This window comes from Leopardus geoffroyi, chromosome D4 (genome assembly GCF_018350155.1).
Source record: "Leopardus geoffroyi isolate Oge1 chromosome D4, O.geoffroyi_Oge1_pat1.0, whole genome shotgun sequence".
NCBI lineage: Eukaryota > Metazoa > Chordata > Mammalia > Carnivora > Felidae > Leopardus > Leopardus geoffroyi.
In genome coordinates this window covers 10,980,829-11,001,655 of record NC_059342.1, presented here as the reverse complement: position 1 = coordinate 11,001,655, position 20,827 = coordinate 10,980,829, and the positions used below count along the sequence as shown (strand labels likewise).

Genomic DNA, 20,827 nt, shown 5'->3' with positions numbered 1-20,827 from the left:
GGGTGTGATTATATCATGCTTATTAAAAGGACAGTTTGCCTATCAATTCCAAATCATGAAATGCTTGATAATCTTCAGAAATTTACAAAAACAAAGTAATTAGTGATCCCTTCAACTTTCTATTTCTAGTTAAGTCCCTTAGAACGAAACTGGCATTTCAATTAATTATTTTCTAAACCTGTTCGAAGAAAAGAGTAAAATGCCTACCAAGTTCTTATGAATGTTACCACATCATGAAGACAAATACATTAACTAATCACAGGGACTCAGACTGGTTAATCTTGCTACAGTTTGGCATATTATATCACTTTCAAATATATATTTGACTGTGCTTTAGAAATTTACCAATTTCACTTACCAATAAGAACCAATCGATTTGTTCTCTCTGTGTCATCTTTCCAACTCAGTGGGGTCTCCTCCAGGTCATAGAGCTCATGGACACCTTGGACAATCACCTGTTTTAGTTTGTCTTTGATCGACACCAGCCCCTGCTCAGAGAGTGATCAATCAGCCTCAGTTCAAATTCACAGCAGAAAGTGTTATCGGATTATTGCTGTTCCATTTTAAATACAAACCCATAAAGATTCTGTGAAAATTACTTAAATCTAGTTATTTGTGCCTTATGGAAATAGTTTCTTACAGCCTCCAATTTTTAAATTTAAATTTCAAGCATTTGTGTACAATTAAAAAAAAAAATAGTCCCTTTTTGTAATAAAATTAATACACGTATTAGGATATCTGAAAAGTTGAAACAACCAAATGATAAAACATTCATCGAATTCTAGTGATTTTTCTACTTTTAAGGATTTTACCTTGTTTCACAGTCTCAGTGGGACAATTTGAGGAGTTAAAGGATTTGGGTGATAATTTTTCACTGGGTTGCAATAAATGGAGCAGATAATAATGAAATAAAGGAAAAGAAAAATAAATCTATCTGGATACAATTCATTTTATATTGACTTGCAGAAGTGAAACAAATTATCTAATAAACTGGCTCCTTGAGGATGAAACAATTTCTCTGAAATGATGTTAGTTACACTTATTTGTTATTAACTTAATATACACATTGCAAAACAGTAAGAGACAAACCACTCAAGGTCATTCCCACCACAAAACTTTGGCGTGGTTTTGGTGTACTGGCGTATTTTAGGTGTATGTTCTTCCTGTTTTCCTTTGCCCAGTTTTGTTTTCTCCTTTTTACACTGGATTTTAATATGCAATAGCTCCTGGGAAAGAATTATCTAAACATCAGTCTTAGGTTACTTGTAGAAGGACTCTGACCTTCCAGCTGTTACCAGAGTGAACATGTTAAACAAGCTCATCGGTAGAGCCCTGGTCCTCTGCAGCAGGGCGGAGAAGGAAGTCTATGAAGGGAGACTCATAGGGTTGTTGTGACGAGAGGAAGGACAAGGGAAGAACCACAGAGGACGAAGGGCTGCAGAAAAACCGTCACACACCCAGGGACAAAAGCCACGCCAGGATGGTGCGGGATGAGCCACTGAGGTCTGTGGTGAGGTCCAGGCTGCAGCATCAGCGTAAAGGCCTGAAGGGCTGCTTCTGTAGTAACCGCTCCCCATTCAGTAGCAGGGACAGAAGCGGTCACAGACTGAGACACAATCTGCCCGTTAGGATCCTGGACGGAAATGGTGCTACTGTCATCAGAGCAGCAGCTCCAGGATCAGGCTTAGCTCCTCTGAGTGGGAAGGACTTGGGAACAGACTGAGATTCACCCATAGCTCTGAAGCCAGTCCCAGGCAGAGTCAGCACAGGGAGTGAGCACATCTAAACCTGAATGGCTTTTTCAAAAATCTTTAACGTTTATTTCTTTTTGAGAGACAGAGACAAAGAGACAGAGAGAGACAGAGCATGAGCAGGGCAGGGGCAGAGAGAGAGGGAGACACAGAATCCGAAGCAGTCCCAGGCTCGGAGCTCTCAGCGTGGAGCCCGACGCGGGGCTTGAACCCATGAACTGCGAGATCATGGCCTGAGCTGAAGCCAAACTTCAGCTGAACTTAACCAACTCAGCCACCCAGGTGTCTCCTGAATGGTTTCTTGATAGCGTCAGCCTTCGTCATTCTAGTGACCCCAGGAGGTCAGCTGCTAACAGGAAAATCTAGTTACTAACAGTAATAGTAAGTAGTCATAAGAAAACCTTCTGGAAACGCGGGAGTAGACTGCTGAGTAGTTAAGCACACCACATAGAACACTGCCCCCTGGAAAAAACACCTTCCATGACATAAATCCCCAAATGCTAAGTAACGTGGATGGGTTTCAAACGCAGAGCAAGCTTTCTCCAGGTCTTCTGGAACTCTGTTTACAGTATGACCACTGTTCAGCGTCTGCTACAAGTACGAAGTAACACGGGTTCAGCCGCGGCAAGATTTCTAATGTTACTCTGTCAATGAAGCGCTCTTGGAAAATTACACACAAGAAGACAGTCAGCGTTCCCGAAGGGACCAAGCTGTGTGCCAAGGAAAGGAGAGGTCCAGCGAGTCAAGGTTATCGGCCACATCACTGCTCAGAACAGGAGAGATGTTTCCGAGCGCACAGGCTGTGTGAGCTGCAACGCTACATGCCAGCTATGCGCATAAATCACGCTTTATGCAGGGATTGCCAAAGCTTCTTTTCAGCAATGGAAACACCAAAAAATGAAAATAGACCAAAGTTATTTGTACTAAAACCAGCGCTTCTTCTAAAACCAAATACGGTGTTAAGTAACAGCCAAGAAAAGAAGGGGCCTTTGTCCAAAAGGATGAAAGTGAAAACCACACTGTACCTTTAGCCGTATGACCTCCATGCAGTCACCATCCTTGTTCCTCACATTCTTCTCCCACAGAAGATTCTGGATCAAGTGACATATTTTAATAAGACCAACCATTCCTCCCGGCAACAGCCATGTAACCCAAACAGTTGGTAAGTCATTATCAGTTACATACTGCACTCACCTGAATAAATACATTCAGACTTTCTTCCTTTGCATTTCCCGGTACTTCAAATGTCACTGTGAGAACGCTCTATAAATCAAGAGAGACCATCAATAATGATTTTTTTAAAGTAATGTCATATATTTTTAAAAATCACAAGTTTTAAGATGCAAAGTATATTTACGTTTTAAGACATTAAGTACATTAACCTTTAAGACAGAAACACGTTCATGAACATTTATGTTGCCTAACAACTACATTAGGTGTATCGTTTTCACTGTCTTGCTGAGTTCTGATAGCAGCAATTCATTTTCTGTATTCTGCAGAGTTCATCCGTGGCTTAGAACTTAAACAGAAACTTTCAGAAGAGGATACTCATTGTTTAATGCATTCTTTCCAGGATTCTCAGCATGAAGAGGGAAGGTAATATATATACAGTGTATCGACTATGTTCTAAGCCAGGTACTTTGCCTGGGTCACTTCATTTCATGTTTCATTTACTTGTGACAACAGGCCTGTGGAATAAAGAGAATTATTGACATTTTATAAATTGGAGGAAAGGAGGCTCAGAAAAAATAAACTACTTAGATCCATGAGTAAAACTCAAAAGCAAAAGTGTACTTTCGAAAGTTCTCTGGGAACACCACAAAAGAAAAATTCAGTTTGGCTCTGACCAAGCATATGCCAAAGGGAGAGGAGTATCTGGCCATGAGAATGACAGTATAATGTCACCTTTGGTTGTAGAAGGTTGACATCATTTAGAATGTTGACTTTGAGATTTATTTTTCTCCCTGCTCTTGATAAATCTCACTGTCCACTCTAAGGAACCTGAATCTCAAGATTTCCTGGTCACATAATCAAAGTCCAAAGCTCCACTGGCTACTGTGACCCCAAATTTCAACTTCATGATGAAAATACATGAGGGCCAAGCATAACATGATGGAAACACAAATCCCACCTTGTATAATCAGGATAATACACTCAAGCCAAGCTTTAAAACAGGAAGAGAAAACACACTAAAGCACAGCTTTGTATAATTTCCTACAACTGCAACGGTAATTTTATTCACCAACAGAAAATCACATAGGCTTATAGTAGGAAATATGAAAAGACCAATTGTTTTTTATACAAACATAGAGAAGAGCTAAAGGTAAGTACTAAAGACCAATCTAAGGACAAAATATACTGATGTTTACTCTCCATTGTTGCTAGTAACAGGAAAAACAGAAAGCACTTACTTGCTAAATATGAGACAGGAAAGCCAACTAAAATTGACTTAGAATGTCAGATTTTTAGGGGCGCCTGGGTGGCTCAGTCAGTTAAGCATCCAACTCTTGATTTTGGCTCAGGTCACAATCTCACCGTTTGTGAGATTAAGCCCCGCGTCAAAGCCCCGCGTCAAAGCCCCGCTTGAGGCTCTGTGCTGACAGTGGGGAGCCTGCTGGGATGCTCTCTCTCCCTCTTTCTCTGTCTGTCCTCTGCTCATTCTCTCTCTCTCTCAAAATAAATTAACATTAAAATTTTTTGAAAAAAAGATTAAAAAAAGCAATCACTACCAATAATACCAAAAAATTCACATCAAAACTTACAGCACATCATATAGCATATCAAATATGTAGCAAAAGGATGTAAATGAAACATAATTTGTCATTTTCAAATGAAAGTAGCAAGTGAACCTTCAAAACTGCCTAAAATGTATTTTATTCAAGTTGGAGAACTTGGCTTTTCATATTGAAAAGGTCTCAACATAGAACTCAATAATGCTTTTTTATTCTTAAAGAGCTTCTACTGAGAATGGTTGTTGCTTTTGGCAGGTTAGAAATATGAAAATATTTCCAAGGGGTTCAATTAACTCCAATATGAGATAAAAAGGGTTTTAAAAATTAAGACAATGCAGATACAGAATTTAGAACTAGATGTTTTCCTGTACCAATAAATCCTCCTCGCAGTGGGCAGACCGTAAAGGAGATGAGATCTGTAAATTCCCAGGGCAGAAGTTGAGGGTCACAACTTGTTATCCCTCCTTTAATTGGCTCTACTAAATAAACTATGCACAGGCTGCCATTTGGGATTTCTTACCTTCCCACCCTCCAATCCCGGGTCCTCTTTACAGGGAGCAAACAAAGGGCCCAGGGAGATAGAGAGCTGCATTAAAGAGGATTCAGGGATTAAACTTTAGTAACATACCTACTATGTCCTAGGTATTACCTACTTCGGACTTCTTCCCAGTTCTAGAGTCGAATCTAAAATTAACTCTCCTTTTCCCAGACACAGAAAGAAGCAGAAAAGTGAAGCGATAGGTTCCTCTAGTCAATTCAGGCCTGTTTCCCATGACTTCTGTCTTACCGCCCCAGCACCAGTCAGTAAGGCTATTCAGACAGGTCTAGTATGAGTCTGTCCTTGATTTATCCCATCTCCACGCCCCCTGCGACCAGCGCAGTGCAGGCCCTCGTCACAGGGGATCTCCCTGCTTGGTCTCCTGACTGCAACTCCAATCCAGCTTCCCTGCCCCTGCCCCTGCCCCACAGCACAGAGCGGTTCCCTGTGCCCGGCCCATCACAGCCCAACACCTTAGCTCAGGATTCCAGCAGGAAGCGGCCACCAGGACGTGTGCACCAGAGTCCCCCTCTCCTAGAGCATGCTCGCCTGCCCACTTTTAGACATCTGGGTTGCTCTTTCCCTTACTTCTTCCAGTCAAACAAAAATCTACTTCTTGATGTCTTACTCGGAAGAGGAGGTGCATCTCTGCAAGGAGTGTTCCTAACTGAAAAGGGACACAAGGGAACTCTCTTGACGATGGTGGGAATTTGCTGTATTTGTATCTACGAGGGAATTACAGAGATACGTGTTCGTATGCGCCCATGGGCCAACGCACAGGCACAAATATACGTAAAGACACATTGACTTGTACACTAAAAACCTGTATGCTTTACTATACGTTAAAAGAAAAAAAACTATCCTTCACAAAGCCTCAGACCCGCCAAACCACATGAGACAGACCACCATTACCCTGAATCCCACTGCCCTTTGTCTGCGATATTATATTCTGCCCTCTGTTTATAGATCTAAAGCAGGAGAGTGCATCAGAAAAAAACAAACAGCCATGCTCTATTTACTGGTGAAATGACATACTGTCTGGGATTTGCTTTAATACACTCTAGCAAGGGCAATGGGTACTCACAGTTTCACTACACTATCCAACTTGACTGTATGTTTGAAATTTACTGTTTAAAAAATACTCCAGGAAAAGAAGTGCTGGGTAGACAGAGGGCATAAAATCAGCAAATGTTGACGGCCACTGCAACTGGGTCACGTGTACAAAGGGTTCCTTTTGCTGTTCTCTCTACTCTTGTAGATCTTTGTAAAATTTCCACAATAAAATGTTAAAAATATACAGACGCATTAATGTGCACATACCTAAGCCCCAGTCCTGGAGACCGGAGGTGTGGGGACTATGGAGTATTCAATATTAAACGGGGATTCTGACGTTCCCCATTTAAGAATCACGGCTTTCCGCTCTTGTAACGAATATTCCCCCAAGCAACCACTGTAACCCTGCACACATGCCCCGTGCTAAACAACGAGGAATCCATGTTTGAGGAATGCACAGACTAGTACCAGGAAAGAGCATTTCAACCCACAACCGTAAGGCATCCCACACGCCACGCCGGGTCTGTGTGAGACATCGCAGGTACAGATTCTGGCCATGATGAGGGATCTTGAAAGCGACTATATCCTTCACTTTTCCCTCCTGAGGACTCCTCATATGGTCTCCCTCCCCCAGAAAGTCACGAAGAATATGCCTCCAGTTCGTCTTGGTGACTGCTACTGCGTCTTCCAAAAAATTCTACCACCAGAGAGCTGTATTTCTCTCACTCACGCCAAAGACAAGTGTGGATGAGTATGCTGGGACGTTTCTGAGCGAAGGGTGCCACAAGCACGGTAGGACAGGCCCCCATAAATACGAGCCAAAGGGAAGACGAAGCTGCTACTGTGCAGGCCCCGTCACAACGAGTCATGCTGCAAAAAATGCGGGACAGTTTCGAGACAGAGGCGGGAAGCGGTGCACTGCTCCCTCCCCTCCTTGCTCTCTCTGTCTGAGATGGAACAAAGCAGTTACCCTAAAGCTGCACCATCTACGACCTGCGTAAAAGGAGGGTGGGGACAGTGAAAACAGGTGACGTTTCTTCCAGGGTCTTCAACACTGGCCTCAGCAACGAGGTGTGTAGAGTGCCTAAAGAACGACACCTTAAGCACTTCAAATTTACAGTGCTACCTGCAGGCGAAACTCAAAGTCAGTTTTTATTTAAAGAAGCCACACATGCTTTTACCAGACTTGTCCTTGATCTGTTAGTTCAACAGAGTTAAGAAGAGGCTGCACAGGGAGCCCCCGGGGAAGCCGTGAAGCACCGATTCCCACCCTTCTGGTGGGAAATATGCTCAGCGACCTGTGAGCGGAGAGGCCAGAAAGCACCTTGCCCTCAGGTTCGAAACAACTGCTTTGAGGACTTCCTATGATGCATTAAGCTAGATGAGATTACCTCAAAAGCACTCAAATTCTGAAAATTATCAACACAGTTCAAAAATGCGTTTTTTTAGCAATAGGAAAATACTACAAATATAATATACATATATAGTAAGACAGTATAATATAGTACATAATAGTAATAGTATGTAATATAGCATATGGTAATAATATAAATGTAGTAATAGTTACAGTATAAAATACAGTATATAGCCATCATATAAGTATAGTCCTAACGGAACTAATTCAGTTTAAAAAATGCTTAAAAAAAATTTTTTAAGACTTTTTTACCTGATCTAGGTGAGGCTGTGTTGTTGGCACATGTTGAAGTTTTTTCTGCAAACTAAAAACAACTGATTATAAATTCAAAGATCAATATACTTCCGATTTAACTTTACGTGTTACTTAGAGATACCGAGCTAAGGAGAGTTTCCACAACTCAATCTATAACATAGTTCCAATTTTAGATGCTGTTTACATGTTCTTACAGAGAGAAGCTAACAGACCGTTTAAAGATTTTTCCTAAGAACGTACACACATTCAACAAACACACAAAGAGACTCTTAAATACAGAGAACAAACTGTCAGAGGGGGTGGGGGATGGGTGAAACAGATAAAGGGGATTAAGAGATCTAAGCTTCCAGTTGTAAAATAAGTAAGTCAAGAAGATGAAAAGTAGAGCCCAGGGAATATAGTCCATAATACTGTAGTAACATTGTATAGGACACATGGTGACCACACTTACGGTGAACACCGGGTAATACACAGAACGGCCGACTCCATGGCGGTACCCGTGAAACAAACATTACATTGGATGTTATGCTTCAATAAAAGCAAATGTACAACACGTTCACATCCATACCTATACACACAATACTGAAAAAAACCTAACCTCTGGTGACACTATTTTGTGTGGTTGAATACATCTGTGGATATATTTCTTTTTAATTCCAACAGATCTACCACAGGCCTAGAAAAATACACAGAAGCATTTTACTAATGCTCCAAATTTCATCCACTCGCCCCCTGCTCCCTAATGTGAAAATAATGCTGCTGTCTACCTCAAGACAGGTAGAAGGGTCTACTTTTTCCTTTACCGGTGTTTTCCCTTGAATGTATCTACTTACTATAAAGTAAGTAGTATCCGGAAATATAAGCCTGCTATATAGTCTGTTACCTGGGACTGAGAAAAACCAGAAGGTCAGAATCTTACAAATGCATTGTTCTGATATGAAAAAGAGTGAGAAGATCAGTATGGCATAACAAATGATAACCATAACAGCAGCAGCAGACATTTAGACACTGATGGGGGTAGGCTGGGAGGAGGAAAAGGACTTAAAACCTTGCAGATGTTTTGCTTCGCAGAACAGTGAGGGGTAAATTAGTAACAGCAAGTTTAGAAAAGAGGAAAGGATTGTAGGAACGGCTGGAGGGAAATGAGCCTCACTGGAGGGGGTCTCAGCAGAGAAAGTGTCAAATTAAATCCTTCCCAGCTGGTTGGATTCTCCATTTTAGCAACTGAGCACAGGAGAAGTTATGCAAAGGCCTGATCCGCGCAGAGAGGGCATCACGTGAAACAGCCACTCCTTTAAGTGTCACTAATGCATTATCACTGTTCTTAAGCAAGTGTGGAAGGAGATTACCTTTGAAAATGTTTGGAAAATCACATGCTCTTTCTCTATGTTCAATATTTAGTGCTGTTAAAAATAACTGCCAACGACTTGCACAGGAAGGAAAAAGTTCTCCTCGACCCTCTCAGGAGCCTGGCTGGTGTGGAAATCAGGTTGCCAAACACAGATTAACAGGCGAAAAGGATGCAAGTTTATTTATTTTAAGTTTTACGTGACACAGGAGCCTTCACAAAGAAATGAAGAACCAAGGAAATGCTTGTGCCTGAGTGTTTTTATGCTAGGTTTGATGAAGAGTGAAAGGTCATGCAAAGATAGGACAGGACACGGTATGTATCAAGTGGGGTAAACGGGGGAAACTCAGAGGTCTGTTCCTGCACATTGCTCCGAGTGTGCCTTGCTCTTCAGAAAGAAGGCTCCTTTCCTCTGGGCACAGGGAGGGTACCTCTCACGTGAGACTTAGGACTCAACTACTTCAGAAGAAATGGGAGAAAATATTTCCAAATCACGCATCTAATGAGGGGTTAATACCTGGAATACATTAAAAAAAAAACTCCCAGCTCAGCCACAACAACAACAACAAAACCACCTGATGAAAAAAATGGACCAAGTACTTGAACAGACATTGCTCCAAAAATGATCTACAAATGGCCAATGAGCACACGAGAAGACGTTCAGTATCTCCAACCACTAGAGAAATGCAAATCAAAACCACAACAAGTTATCAGCTCACACCCACTAGGATGGCTACTACCTAAAACAACAGAAAACAGCAAGTGTGGACGAGGGTGTGGACAGACCGAACACGTGTGCGCTGCTGGTGGGAAGTGAAAACGGTGCAGCTGCTCTGGAAAACAGTAAGGTTTTCCTCAAAAAATTAAAAATATAAGCACCGTATGACCCAGAAATCCCACTTCTGGGTACGTATCCAAGAGAACTGAAAACAGGAATCTCGAAGAGACATGTGCACACCCACATTCACAGGAGCACTTCTCCCAACAGCCAAGGGGAGAAAGCCGGCTGAACGGCCATCCACGGATGAATGGGTGAACAAAATGTGGTCCATACGTCTACTGGGGCATTTAGCATCAAAAAGGAAAGAAACCCTGTCACACGCTGCAACATGGATGAACGTTGAGGACTAAGTGAAATAAGCCAGTTACGGTAAGACGAACGCCATATGATTCCACTGCTTTCAGGTATCTAAAGTAGTCAAATTCTTTTTTAAAAATTTTTTTTTTTTATTTTTGAGATAGAGAGAGACAGAGCATGAACAGGGGAGGGGCAGAGAGAGAGGGAGACACAGAATCTGAAACAGGCTCCAGGCTCCGAGCTGTCAGCACAGAGCCCGACGCAGGGCTCGAACTCACGGACCGTGAGACCATGACCTGAGCCAAAGTCGGACGCTTAACCGACCAAGCCACCCAGGCGCCCCTAAAGTAGTCAAATTCTTAAAAACACATCACCGAACGGTGGTGGCCAGGGGCTGTGGGGAGGGGAAAATGGAGAGCTGTCAATCCATAGTTGCAGAGTTTCAGTTTTGCACAATATGAATATACTGAACACTAGTGAATTGTACACTCAAACATAATTAAGATGATTAAAAAAAAAAAAAAGATGCCGATGTCCAGGGAAGAAACATATGTTCCTCTCCCTTACTAAAGATTTCTCCCAGGGAAATGAACAGGAAAGTGATCCATCACTTCAGGAGAAAGGAGGAACCTAAGGGAATACCCCAAGCTAAATTTTTTTATGTATTTCATGCATTTTCTCATAGAAATAAAGTATTACATACAGTAGTTGGTGTACAAATATTAGTGATTGATCTCTAAAGTTAACTACCATTTACACTATAATTTATACAGGAAAATGCATTACGATTTCCAAACATCCAATTGACAAAACTTTCAAGAACATCATTATTAGGAATGATCCCGTATGCCAAAGGAATGACAAGAAGCTTAAATCAAGTGTGCAACTGTATAAATCATCCCTGCGTCACAAATGAGTAGAATAAAACGAAATTACAATAAAAGTGAACAAAATACAGAAAACATACCTTATTCCAGAAAGACTGTCAAAGGCATGAAGATCTAACACATTAGAGAGATCAACTCTAAAAGGAAGAAATCCAGTATAAACAGTGTGAAATTCTGTGAAATGTATTTAATTAATCAGGAAAAAAAAATCTCTAAGACTCTTGCCAAAAATGTAGACATAAAGTTTAGTCAATATATCATACTATTTTGGGAAACATGTAAAAATGACAAGCAAGGAACAAAAAGCCCGTTGTAAAAAATTTTAACAGAATTTATTCATTAAATTCAAAAAACAGTGAACAGTATAAAATCAAGGCAGAAAATTACTTGATTATTGCTTCAGTGAGCTATAGTTTCCTGTTGGTGGTTTATGTTTGTGGGTTTGACCTGTAATTGTCTTTTCCATCCTGGAAATTTATGAGCCTTTCAAATACATTTTTGCAACCCCCCCCCCCAAAATCAGTGGTCGAACTGGAGCTCTTCAAAACAGAGGTTTATTACTCAAAAATGCAATGACAGAAGTGGTAACACAGCACTGCAGTACCTTACCTTTGGAACTTCTGGATTTCTTTTACTTCACTCCCCCCCCTTCCATGATATAACAGGTAATATTTTAAGAACAGGAGGAGTCAAACCTAATGTAGAAGTATTCACTCTATGCCCCGAATCTACACCCAAAGAATGTGGTTTGAGATTTCATTTCCTTCAGAACGGAGTTGCCTAGAGACGGAAACTTCCCGTTTGGTGCTCTATGTGAACAAACATTATTAACGGGAATTATTCAGAGGTTATAATTAAGCCCCATTAGGAAAGCAGTGATTCACATCAGAAGAGAGTATCGTATCACAAACAGCAGCATGCGTCTTGGTTTAAATACATAAAAGTAAGTTTACAAAGACTAGTGAATGAGTTCCAATTTTTACATGAGCCTATAAAACAGCAGAGGACAGTCATTTCTCTATAATCAAAGCTACAATGAAGGAACGTTTAAGGAAAATGACAGCAGTATAAATTTCAAAATGACACTCTAGGAATTGGCCAACCATTCATTAAGTTCTCTCGAGGAGAATGAACCTTGGTCAAACTCAAGATTTTTTTAAAAGGTGCAAACATGTAAGCCCAACCAGCTCTTGTAACGTAGGAGTGACCAGCCTTGCCTGGTTCTCACACCGTCTGCTATAGAGCCATACTTGGGGCAACAGTACTGTTGGATTATGACCACTTACCCTGCCACAGAGCAAACTCCCATCTTACTGACAGAATAATACTCCAAAGTTATATGTTAATAGACTATGACAACATTTCAAATTCTGGACACTCTAGATGAAAAGAATCAGGAAAATCATCAAGGTAAAAAGTAAATGTTCCACAAAGAAATTTCTGAATACTGACTTACTGAAGAGATCAAAGCCTTAACATTAAACATCTTTCCATTTTCACCATGACCGCTGAGCAACTATTTATATTGACAGGGGATAAATGAGTGAAGCTCTCCCCCAAGTCTGTCCTCTTTATCAGGAAACAGCTTAAAGTTTAAAAGTACACCTGCCAATCCTAGGACTATCCGAATCCAGGCGCGCTGTATAAGTACCAAAAATCAGTTTTCACGCACCAGTTTCTAAAATAAACTAGTTTCACTCTGACAGTGTTCTTGAGAAACCACGTCACACATTTAAAAAGAATCCTGCTTGATACCCAGAATCCTTTGATATTTCCAAATACACAGGATCAACGCTAGACCTGTACATCAACACTAGACCTGTACATCTACAGAGAATAGCATCCCCACTGAGGCTGCCTCCACTGAGCCGCTGCCCTCATTCCCGCAGCAGAGCTGGGGGTGCCCAGGTGTGTGCCTCTCTTTTCTGTAGATGTGGGGGGGGGCTACTCGAATAAGGCTGGGGGAGCTCTGCTCTCTTGCCTCGATCAGCACTCCCTCCTTGGCAGGGACCGTTGGGGAAATAGGGGGCACGGCAGCAGTGTTGGAAGGGAGGGGGGCAAAAAAAAATCTATAGAGGATAAAAAACAATACCAGTCTCTCACTTTATCTCACCAGATTCTCAATGGGGAGTAAAACAGGAAATGTCTAAGATTCCAGACTGGAGTTACCAGGGACCTGCCCCAAAGCTAGTACCACCATGAAAAACAAATTCCTTCACTCATCCAATTAGAAAACTAATTTCCATGGCATGAAATATATTTAATTTCCTCCTTTAGAGATAAAAGCATCAGCTATTTCCCAAACAGCAATATACAAAAATAAATAAAAATAGCAAGACGACTGCCATCAGTTTTAATGTGGTGGGAGGGGAGCTGAGCTACGACCCCAGGGTTAGTGTTTATGGTCATCTTTTTGAAGTTCAAGGAGTCTCCTGAACAGGTGCCACCAGCCAATTCCAGATCTATGAATTGTCAAACCCATCCCATAGCTAAGTCCTGAACTCTAGAACTAAATTCCCGAAGGCATTCCCCAGTGGCACCTCAAACTCACTATGAACCTCAACTAATCACCTTTTACCAAACCCCTGCTATCACTACCTCCCCTGGAAGCTGTTCCTCCTTCTATTTCCTTCCTTGGAGAACTGCACCATATTCAATCCTTCTCCCAGAACTTACACTGCTCTTAAAACCTTTCACTAACTCCTTGCTGCCCACAGAAAAAAGATCCAAACTATGAGTCGTGGCATTCAAGACCCTTTGCGGAAAGTTCTCCTTCTCTCAGTCGCACCTCTTTTTCTCTCTGCCATACAACCACATGCACTACTCGTTTTAAAATATTCAGGTCTCTGGAATACAACATCTTCCTTATGCCTGGAAAGCCACTGCTACTCTTGTTCATCTGGAAAATTCCTATTCACTCCTCAAGACTCAAGTCAGTAATCACCTTCTCAAAATTTCCTGAGTCTTCATCAAGAAGAATTGAGTATTTGTTCCTCGATGTTCCTGTTCTCATAGGACCCTACATATTTACTATTCCTGTTATAGTAATAATATCCAGTATATTGGTTTTTGCTTATTTCCCTCTGTCTTCCCCAAATGATCACCTACCTCAAAGGTAGTTTTTGCCTTACCCATTCCGTAAATCCTCTACAAGCCAAGAAATGCCTACCAACTAGGAGAAAGTTCAACAGTTTGTTGAATTGATTAACTTATTATTGAACAAGTGGATTTTGGTTTTCCTCTGTTCAGTCTGCTGAAATCTCCCAGATTAAAAAAAAGTCAGAATAAGATAAGAAGGGCACTTCTTCTGATCTTCCACTCCTACTTCTGCCGTCTACGTGGCCCATTAGAACCTCCATTTGCCTCAAAGTCAACTCAAGTCTTCCCAATAAGACAGTGTTACCCAGGATTCTTATTCCTCAACTTAAATACTCAAGCAAGCCTTTTCTATACATGCACATTATTATCTTGTTATTGTCAGTTTTACTACTATGAGCGTCTGTCAACCACAAAATGCTTGAGGGATCAAAATTTAAAAACAAAGAGACAAGCACAATAAAACAAAACTTCCAACAGTGATTTCAACTATTTTGTTAAAAACCAAATCTCTGGTTTCTAAACCAGGAAGCTCAAGTTGCTATGCTTCCAGGAATTGGAGGAAATATTTAATGTAAGATTCATGACCATGGTGAGGTCTGATCTTCACTGAAAAAGATCCCAATCCAACTTCAGTCCTCACAGCAAGGACTATTTCAGAAAGTCCCTAGATTCTCAGAGGCAACGGCAAACGCAAGACACTGAAGAAACAGACGAAAACAGGAGATTTTATTCATTTGTTCATTTGTCCATTCCAAGTAACGAAATTACTTGTTTCCTGCTCTATAACACGACAGAACGAATGTTAGAAATGTCATATAAACATCAAAATTGTCACACAATAAACTCTTCAAGATAAAACCTTTCTGCAGGACATAAAGGTCTACAATAAAAACCAACAAAAAGAAGAATTATGCACAGCAAATCCAGGGGCCTAGAAAAAGTGATCGGAGAGGTCTGTAAATACGAACCACGTAAACGCTACTGCGCAGAAACACAGCTATTTACGGATACGGTTTTTAACAACTTGTGTCAGCTTTGTGTGGGCGTCCGTGTGTCACTCTGTAACGAAGTGAAAATTGAAGGAGAAAGAAAATGGTTAATAAAAGGCAGGAGGAAGAAGCCAGATGACTGAGGAATGGCTCTGGGATGAGTCAGACGATCAGAGCTGCTCTACGCTGGAATCTGAAATGCAGGAGGCACATTTGGTGCGCGCTCGTCTAGGCCCCCCACTACGGGCATTCTTCCGCTACCTGTGTTGGAGGACCGGGGGCTTCTGAGGACGCATAGCGAATTAGCTCCCCAGCTGTTCGCATGCATCCAAGCAGCTGCTGCCGCTGCCTCCCGCCTCCAGTAGTCTGTCAGCACCTCTAAGCTCTGCCCCAGCAGACGGGCCTCTCCGCTGAGGCCCCTTATGCAGCTCTGAGGAGACAACGTCTGAAGGCGGGAGCGGGCTGGTGCGAGATGGCCTCAGAGCCGCGGGTTCCATCAGCTGCTTGAGCCACTCTCGTTAAAAAATGAGCTTAACGACATACCCCCGGAAGAAATTTTCTGAAATCCTAAGAGCATTCGGTGGAAAACAGAATTTAATCCACCGAAATACACTTCACAGATGTTTCAAGAACACGTCTATTTTATAAAGTAATGCACCTCTGTATGAACAGAATGAAAAGACAGAAGAACCTACAGGAACTGGAAATCAACATTTTAAAAAGGATGCATTAGGAACTAAAAGGTAAAGCTTCCGTGTATTTTTACACGACAGATTATTTTTGCAACTGTACAAAAAACTAAGCAGTTTTTTAAAACTACTAGGCCTTTTGAGCACCTCAAACTAAGATTCCTAATAGTATACTTGTACAGATTTCTATACCAGTTACTTTTTTGAGCGGTTCTAAGTGTTTTCTTCCTCATTAAGCAAAAGCGCAGTGACACAGCCTTACCATGGCTCCAGAGTCTTAGCTACAAGGAGAAGCAAGCATATTAACCAAATATGCCAAACTAATTTCATTCAAAACGTTTTGGGGCCCCATTTTTCAAAAATGCACATACATCTTTCTTATAATAGAATCAAGCATATTTATCAATTTCTTAGTACTAACATTATTTATTGTTAATATTAGTAACAGCTTTTAAAAGTACCTTGATCTTTGTGTTTCTAAAATTTTTCCCAGTCCATTTATTGATCTGAAATAAACATAAAAATGAGGAAGAAAGGGTTAAAAAGAGTACATGTTAAACTTTTTAAAAATCGTTAAGGCACATTGTTTCTAAAACAGGAAGTAAGTATATACGAATATATCTGGAGAAAAAAATAAAAAACAAAACTTACATTTTTTACAGCTTACTATTTATTTCTCTTTCTAATCATAAATCAGGTATATTCCACTTAGGTATTAACACATGATACACAAAAATCTACTGCACAGCTGAAAAACCAGGGGCTACTTAGTGAATTATAAAGAGACCCTTATAAATGATTGAGAAAAATGATTCATACATAGCCAGTACTTCTAACGGTCTCAAAATGAGTGGACCAATCACGATTTTCACCGATGCTCAAGTTCCCACAAGCACACGCTGTGCAAATGGCTCTACACGCGCTGGAAATCAAAACCTGGCTGCGAGGGGCTGTGACCCCAGGCTGTCCTCGGGATCCACGGTGACGCCAAGTCACACAACCAGGTTCGTTCACAGGATAATCTCTCCGGTTCCCTAACTAGAAACTCTACCCACTCCGCCGGTCCTGCCCCTTCTGATGCTACGATGATGAGGTAAGATCCCCTCGCTAAGGGAAAACGTTCAACCAAAATGCTCGCTGAGTCCCTTTCAAAGCACTGTCCACCTGACCCATCTGTCTTTATCCCATCGCCTCCGCTGCCCTCAGCTCTACTTGCTTAACACACGTGCCTTCTGTTCTGAGGCAGGTCTCTCTCTCTGCCATGTCACGAAGTTCTCCATCTTCTCTGTATAACCTCGTGGCCACTTCCTCTCAAACATGTCCACTTTCTTCCAACTTCCCAAACTAACGCCCTGTCAGCTGCCAGTCTGCGAGGTACAACGGAGAGTCAAAAGCCAAAAGGCATGTAACCCACCAAAGCACTTTGTCCAAATTCTTTTCCGGGACTGCCATACAGGGCAGGCTGGCAACAAGGCTGACAGTCAACACTGCTGATGTTAGAAACCCAACTTTAAATAGTCAACATGGGGACAGAAAAGCCCGGTAGTAATAATCCTTCCTTTGCTGCCAAAAATGTTTGCTGCGTGATTTATGTTCTCCTTTCCAGCAACCACAATGATGCAGAGGATTTTGAAAAGAGAAACAAATTTAGGAGACCAGTGTCAAAAGGAGTAAAGGAAGCAATCTCCATTCACTGCCTTCATCATTCTAGACTTTTCAAAAATATCAACCATTTTTCTATTTCTTTCATAATGTTCACTGCAACTTGAAATTATGTAAACTAGGAAAAAAATCTACACTCTCATAACAGTAGCTAACGGGGCACTTACTGTGTGTCAGGTGCTGTGCAAAGTTTTCCAACACTGTCTCACGTAACATTTAAACGAAACTTAATGAAATAGGTATTATTCCTGTTTTATTTTAAAAAAAATTTTTTTTTTTCAACGTTTATTTATTTTTTTTTGGGACAGAGAGAGACAGAGCATGAACGGGGGAGGGGCAGAGAGAGAGGGAGACACAGAATCAGAAACAGGCTCCAGGCTCTGAGCCATCAGCCCAGAGCCCGACGCGGGGCTCGAACTCACGGACCGCGAGATCATGACCTGAGCTGAAGTCGGACACTTAACCGACTGCGCCACCCAGGTGCCCCGGTATTATTCCTGTTTTAGAGATGAGACTTAAGAATGCAGCAGGAAACAGACCAATGAGTAGAATCCAACCCGAATTCCAAAGTCCATCATCTTAAACACTATGCATCACTACCTGCCATTCACCTGGAGGCATTATTACAGTTTTTTATAGTAAAGACTCAGAGGATATTAATATTAAAATAATATAAAATATGCAGAAAATATTAATTTCTTTCTTCTTCCATTATTTTATTTTTTTTTTAATTTTTTTTTAACATTTATTTATTTTTGAGACAGAGAGAGACAGAGCATGAGCAGAGGAGGGTCAGAGAGAGAGGGAGACACAGAATCCGAAACAGGTTCCAGGCTCTGAGCTGTCAGACCAGAGCCCGATGCGGGGCTCAAACTCATGGACCGCGAGATCATGACCTGAGCCGAAGTCGGATGCCCAACCGACTGAGCCACCCAGGCGCCCCTCTTCTTCCATTATTTTTTTTTTCCATTTATTATTTTTTATTTTTGGGACAGAGAGAGACAGAGCATGAACGGGGGAGGGGCAGAGAGAGAGGGAGACACAGAATCGGAAACAGGCTCCAGGCTCTGAGCCATCAGCCCAGAGCCTGACGCGGGGCTCGAACTCACGGACCGCGAGATCGTGACCTGGCTGAAGTCGGACGCTTAACCGACTGCGCCACCCAGGCGCCCCTCTTCTTCCATTATTAACCACTGCAGCCAATCTCCTCATGAGCCTTACCTTTACTGATTCCATTTATAACATACTATATGAATTGGTACTAACAGAATCAAAATCCGATCGATGTCAGCAGATTATATCCATTAAAGAGGACTAATAATAAAAGCTACTGAAAGTCTCTTTGCACAAGGCATTTATTAGGTCCAAAAAAAAATAATTCAAAGTCCCTGAACTCTAACCTCATTTGAAAAGTCCAAATGACTATTGGATTATTTCACACATATTTGAGTACCGTTCGCATTGTCCTATGTTGACCAACCTTGGCCACGGACACTGAAGATATTAAGACAAACTGGAAGACAGGCATGTTTAGTTGACAGCCAAGAAGAGAAAGTCAATGAGGGTTCAGGGAAATGAGACCACCTGAGTCAGACAAGACTTCATGGATAAGCAAGGGAGAAAAAAAGGGGAAACCAGGAGGACTGTAGACAATGGGTAACACTGCTTTAAAAAAAAAAAAAAAAAAAGGAAGGGCGCCTGGGTGGCTCAGTAGGTTAAGCGGCTGACTTCAGCTCAGGTCATGATCTCGCCATTCACGGGTTCGAGCCCCCGCACTGGGTTCTGTGCTGACAGCTCAGAGCCTGGAGCCTGCTTCGGATTCTGTGTCTGTGTCTCTTTGCCTCTCCCACGCTCATGCTCTGTCTCCCTCTCTCTCTCTGCCTCTCCCCTGTGCATGCTCTCTCTTTCTCTCAAAAATAAATTTAAAAAAATATTAAAAAAATAAAAAAAAAAGCAAAGAAAAACAGAGACAGTGAAGGAATTCAAGGATTGGCAGAGTGACAGTGAGAACATGTAAGAGTAAAGAAAGGATCTGGCAAGATACATCCATGGGAAAGTAAATCGTCCTGAGTAAAGTCAGAACTTCATTCAGGGAAAGAGTCAAAGAGAAGACAGGAAAAGGAGGATGGAGTCAAAAGACCCTGAGTATCAGTCTATGAACTTTGAACTACACTCTGCAAACAATGGGAAGTAATTTTACATGCTATAATTACGTTACAGTCAATTAGTCAATAACAATACAGGATTCAAACTCAACCTTGATCCTACGTATCTACAGGGCAATAGTTATAGTAAAAATACTTTGTATAGTACACTTTGGATTTGTAGGTAGTTAACACTTAAAATGTCATACCTAATGGTTGTTCTTAATTTCTTTAAATCCTCTTCTGAAATCAAGTCTGTTTTATTAATGATGATAATATCTGCCAAAGCAACTTGCCTAAATTAGCAAACAAAGAACAGATGTCAAAAGAGAAATGTTAAGAAATTGAAAACAGAAAGCCCTTTCAGATCAAATATTCGTTAAGAACTATATAGTACTCTATATAGTAACTGAATTTACTCCTAACCTATTGATCATTCTTCAAATGAATAAATGTATCCATCACTATATAAATTCAGGATTCTCATTTATTCATTCAAAAAATATTTACTAAGTGCTCTCACGTGTGACTCTGAAACTACAAATATAAGTCCCCAAAAGTATGCAATCAAGGATGATTTTCAACTCATAATTTTCTTTGTAAAGAAATGTATACAATTCAGATATTCAATATGGTAAAACATGGACAGTCTACTGACTAAAATATTCCATGTAACAGTTACCATGATTTTCAAAGAAACAGAAGACATTCACTTAACATTAACACTAAACAGTTTTTTTAAAACTACTCTTCAGGAGATACAACAGGATCCTGAGCAAATATCTTCTTCATCATTACAAATATGTATTTTCTCTGTAAAACAGATACACAGAAATTCAAGTTAAAGAATCCCATTGGCAAAATGCTAGAGAACAAAATAGCTTACTATAATCAGAAGTAGCAGAACTGAGGATTCTTTAAACTGTCCTCAATTCTTCAGGAAGTTTTAATCACTATAATATTTTTTCCCAATTCGATTTTCACGCTACTTGAAGACACAGCCAATTGTTTCAAAAAACATCGTCAAATTCTCAAAAATAAACTAACTTCAATTCACTGAAAAAAGCAAGTTTCAACAGTATGTACATCACAGTTCCATTTTTGTTTAAGTAAGTGTTCTATGAATAAAGATTTAATGTGGACGTCTCAAAAGACAAACAGTTACAATCTTTAAATTGGAGGCGTTCT

General features: G+C 40.9%; 1 protein-coding gene across 2 annotated transcripts in view; it reads right to left on the bottom strand.

The window, feature by feature from the left end:
* LOC123592468 (COBW domain-containing protein 2) overlaps positions 1-20,827 on the bottom strand; it is a 52,015-nt gene that overhangs the window by 333 nt on the left and 30,855 nt on the right. For both annotated transcript variants that reach the window (XM_045467479.1, XM_045467480.1), the window contains 7 exons: positions 19,849-19,935; positions 16,295-16,339; positions 11,137-11,193; positions 7,741-7,792; positions 2,946-3,014; positions 2,777-2,842; positions 359-488 (listed from right to left, as the gene is read on the bottom strand). In XM_045467479.1, coding sequence (XP_045323435.1) covers positions 359-488; positions 2,777-2,842; positions 2,946-3,014; positions 7,741-7,792; positions 11,137-11,193; positions 16,295-16,339; positions 19,849-19,935 — 506 coding nt within the window. The remainder of the gene's footprint in view (positions 1-358; positions 489-2,776; positions 2,843-2,945; positions 3,015-7,740; positions 7,793-11,136; positions 11,194-16,294; positions 16,340-19,848; positions 19,936-20,827) is intronic.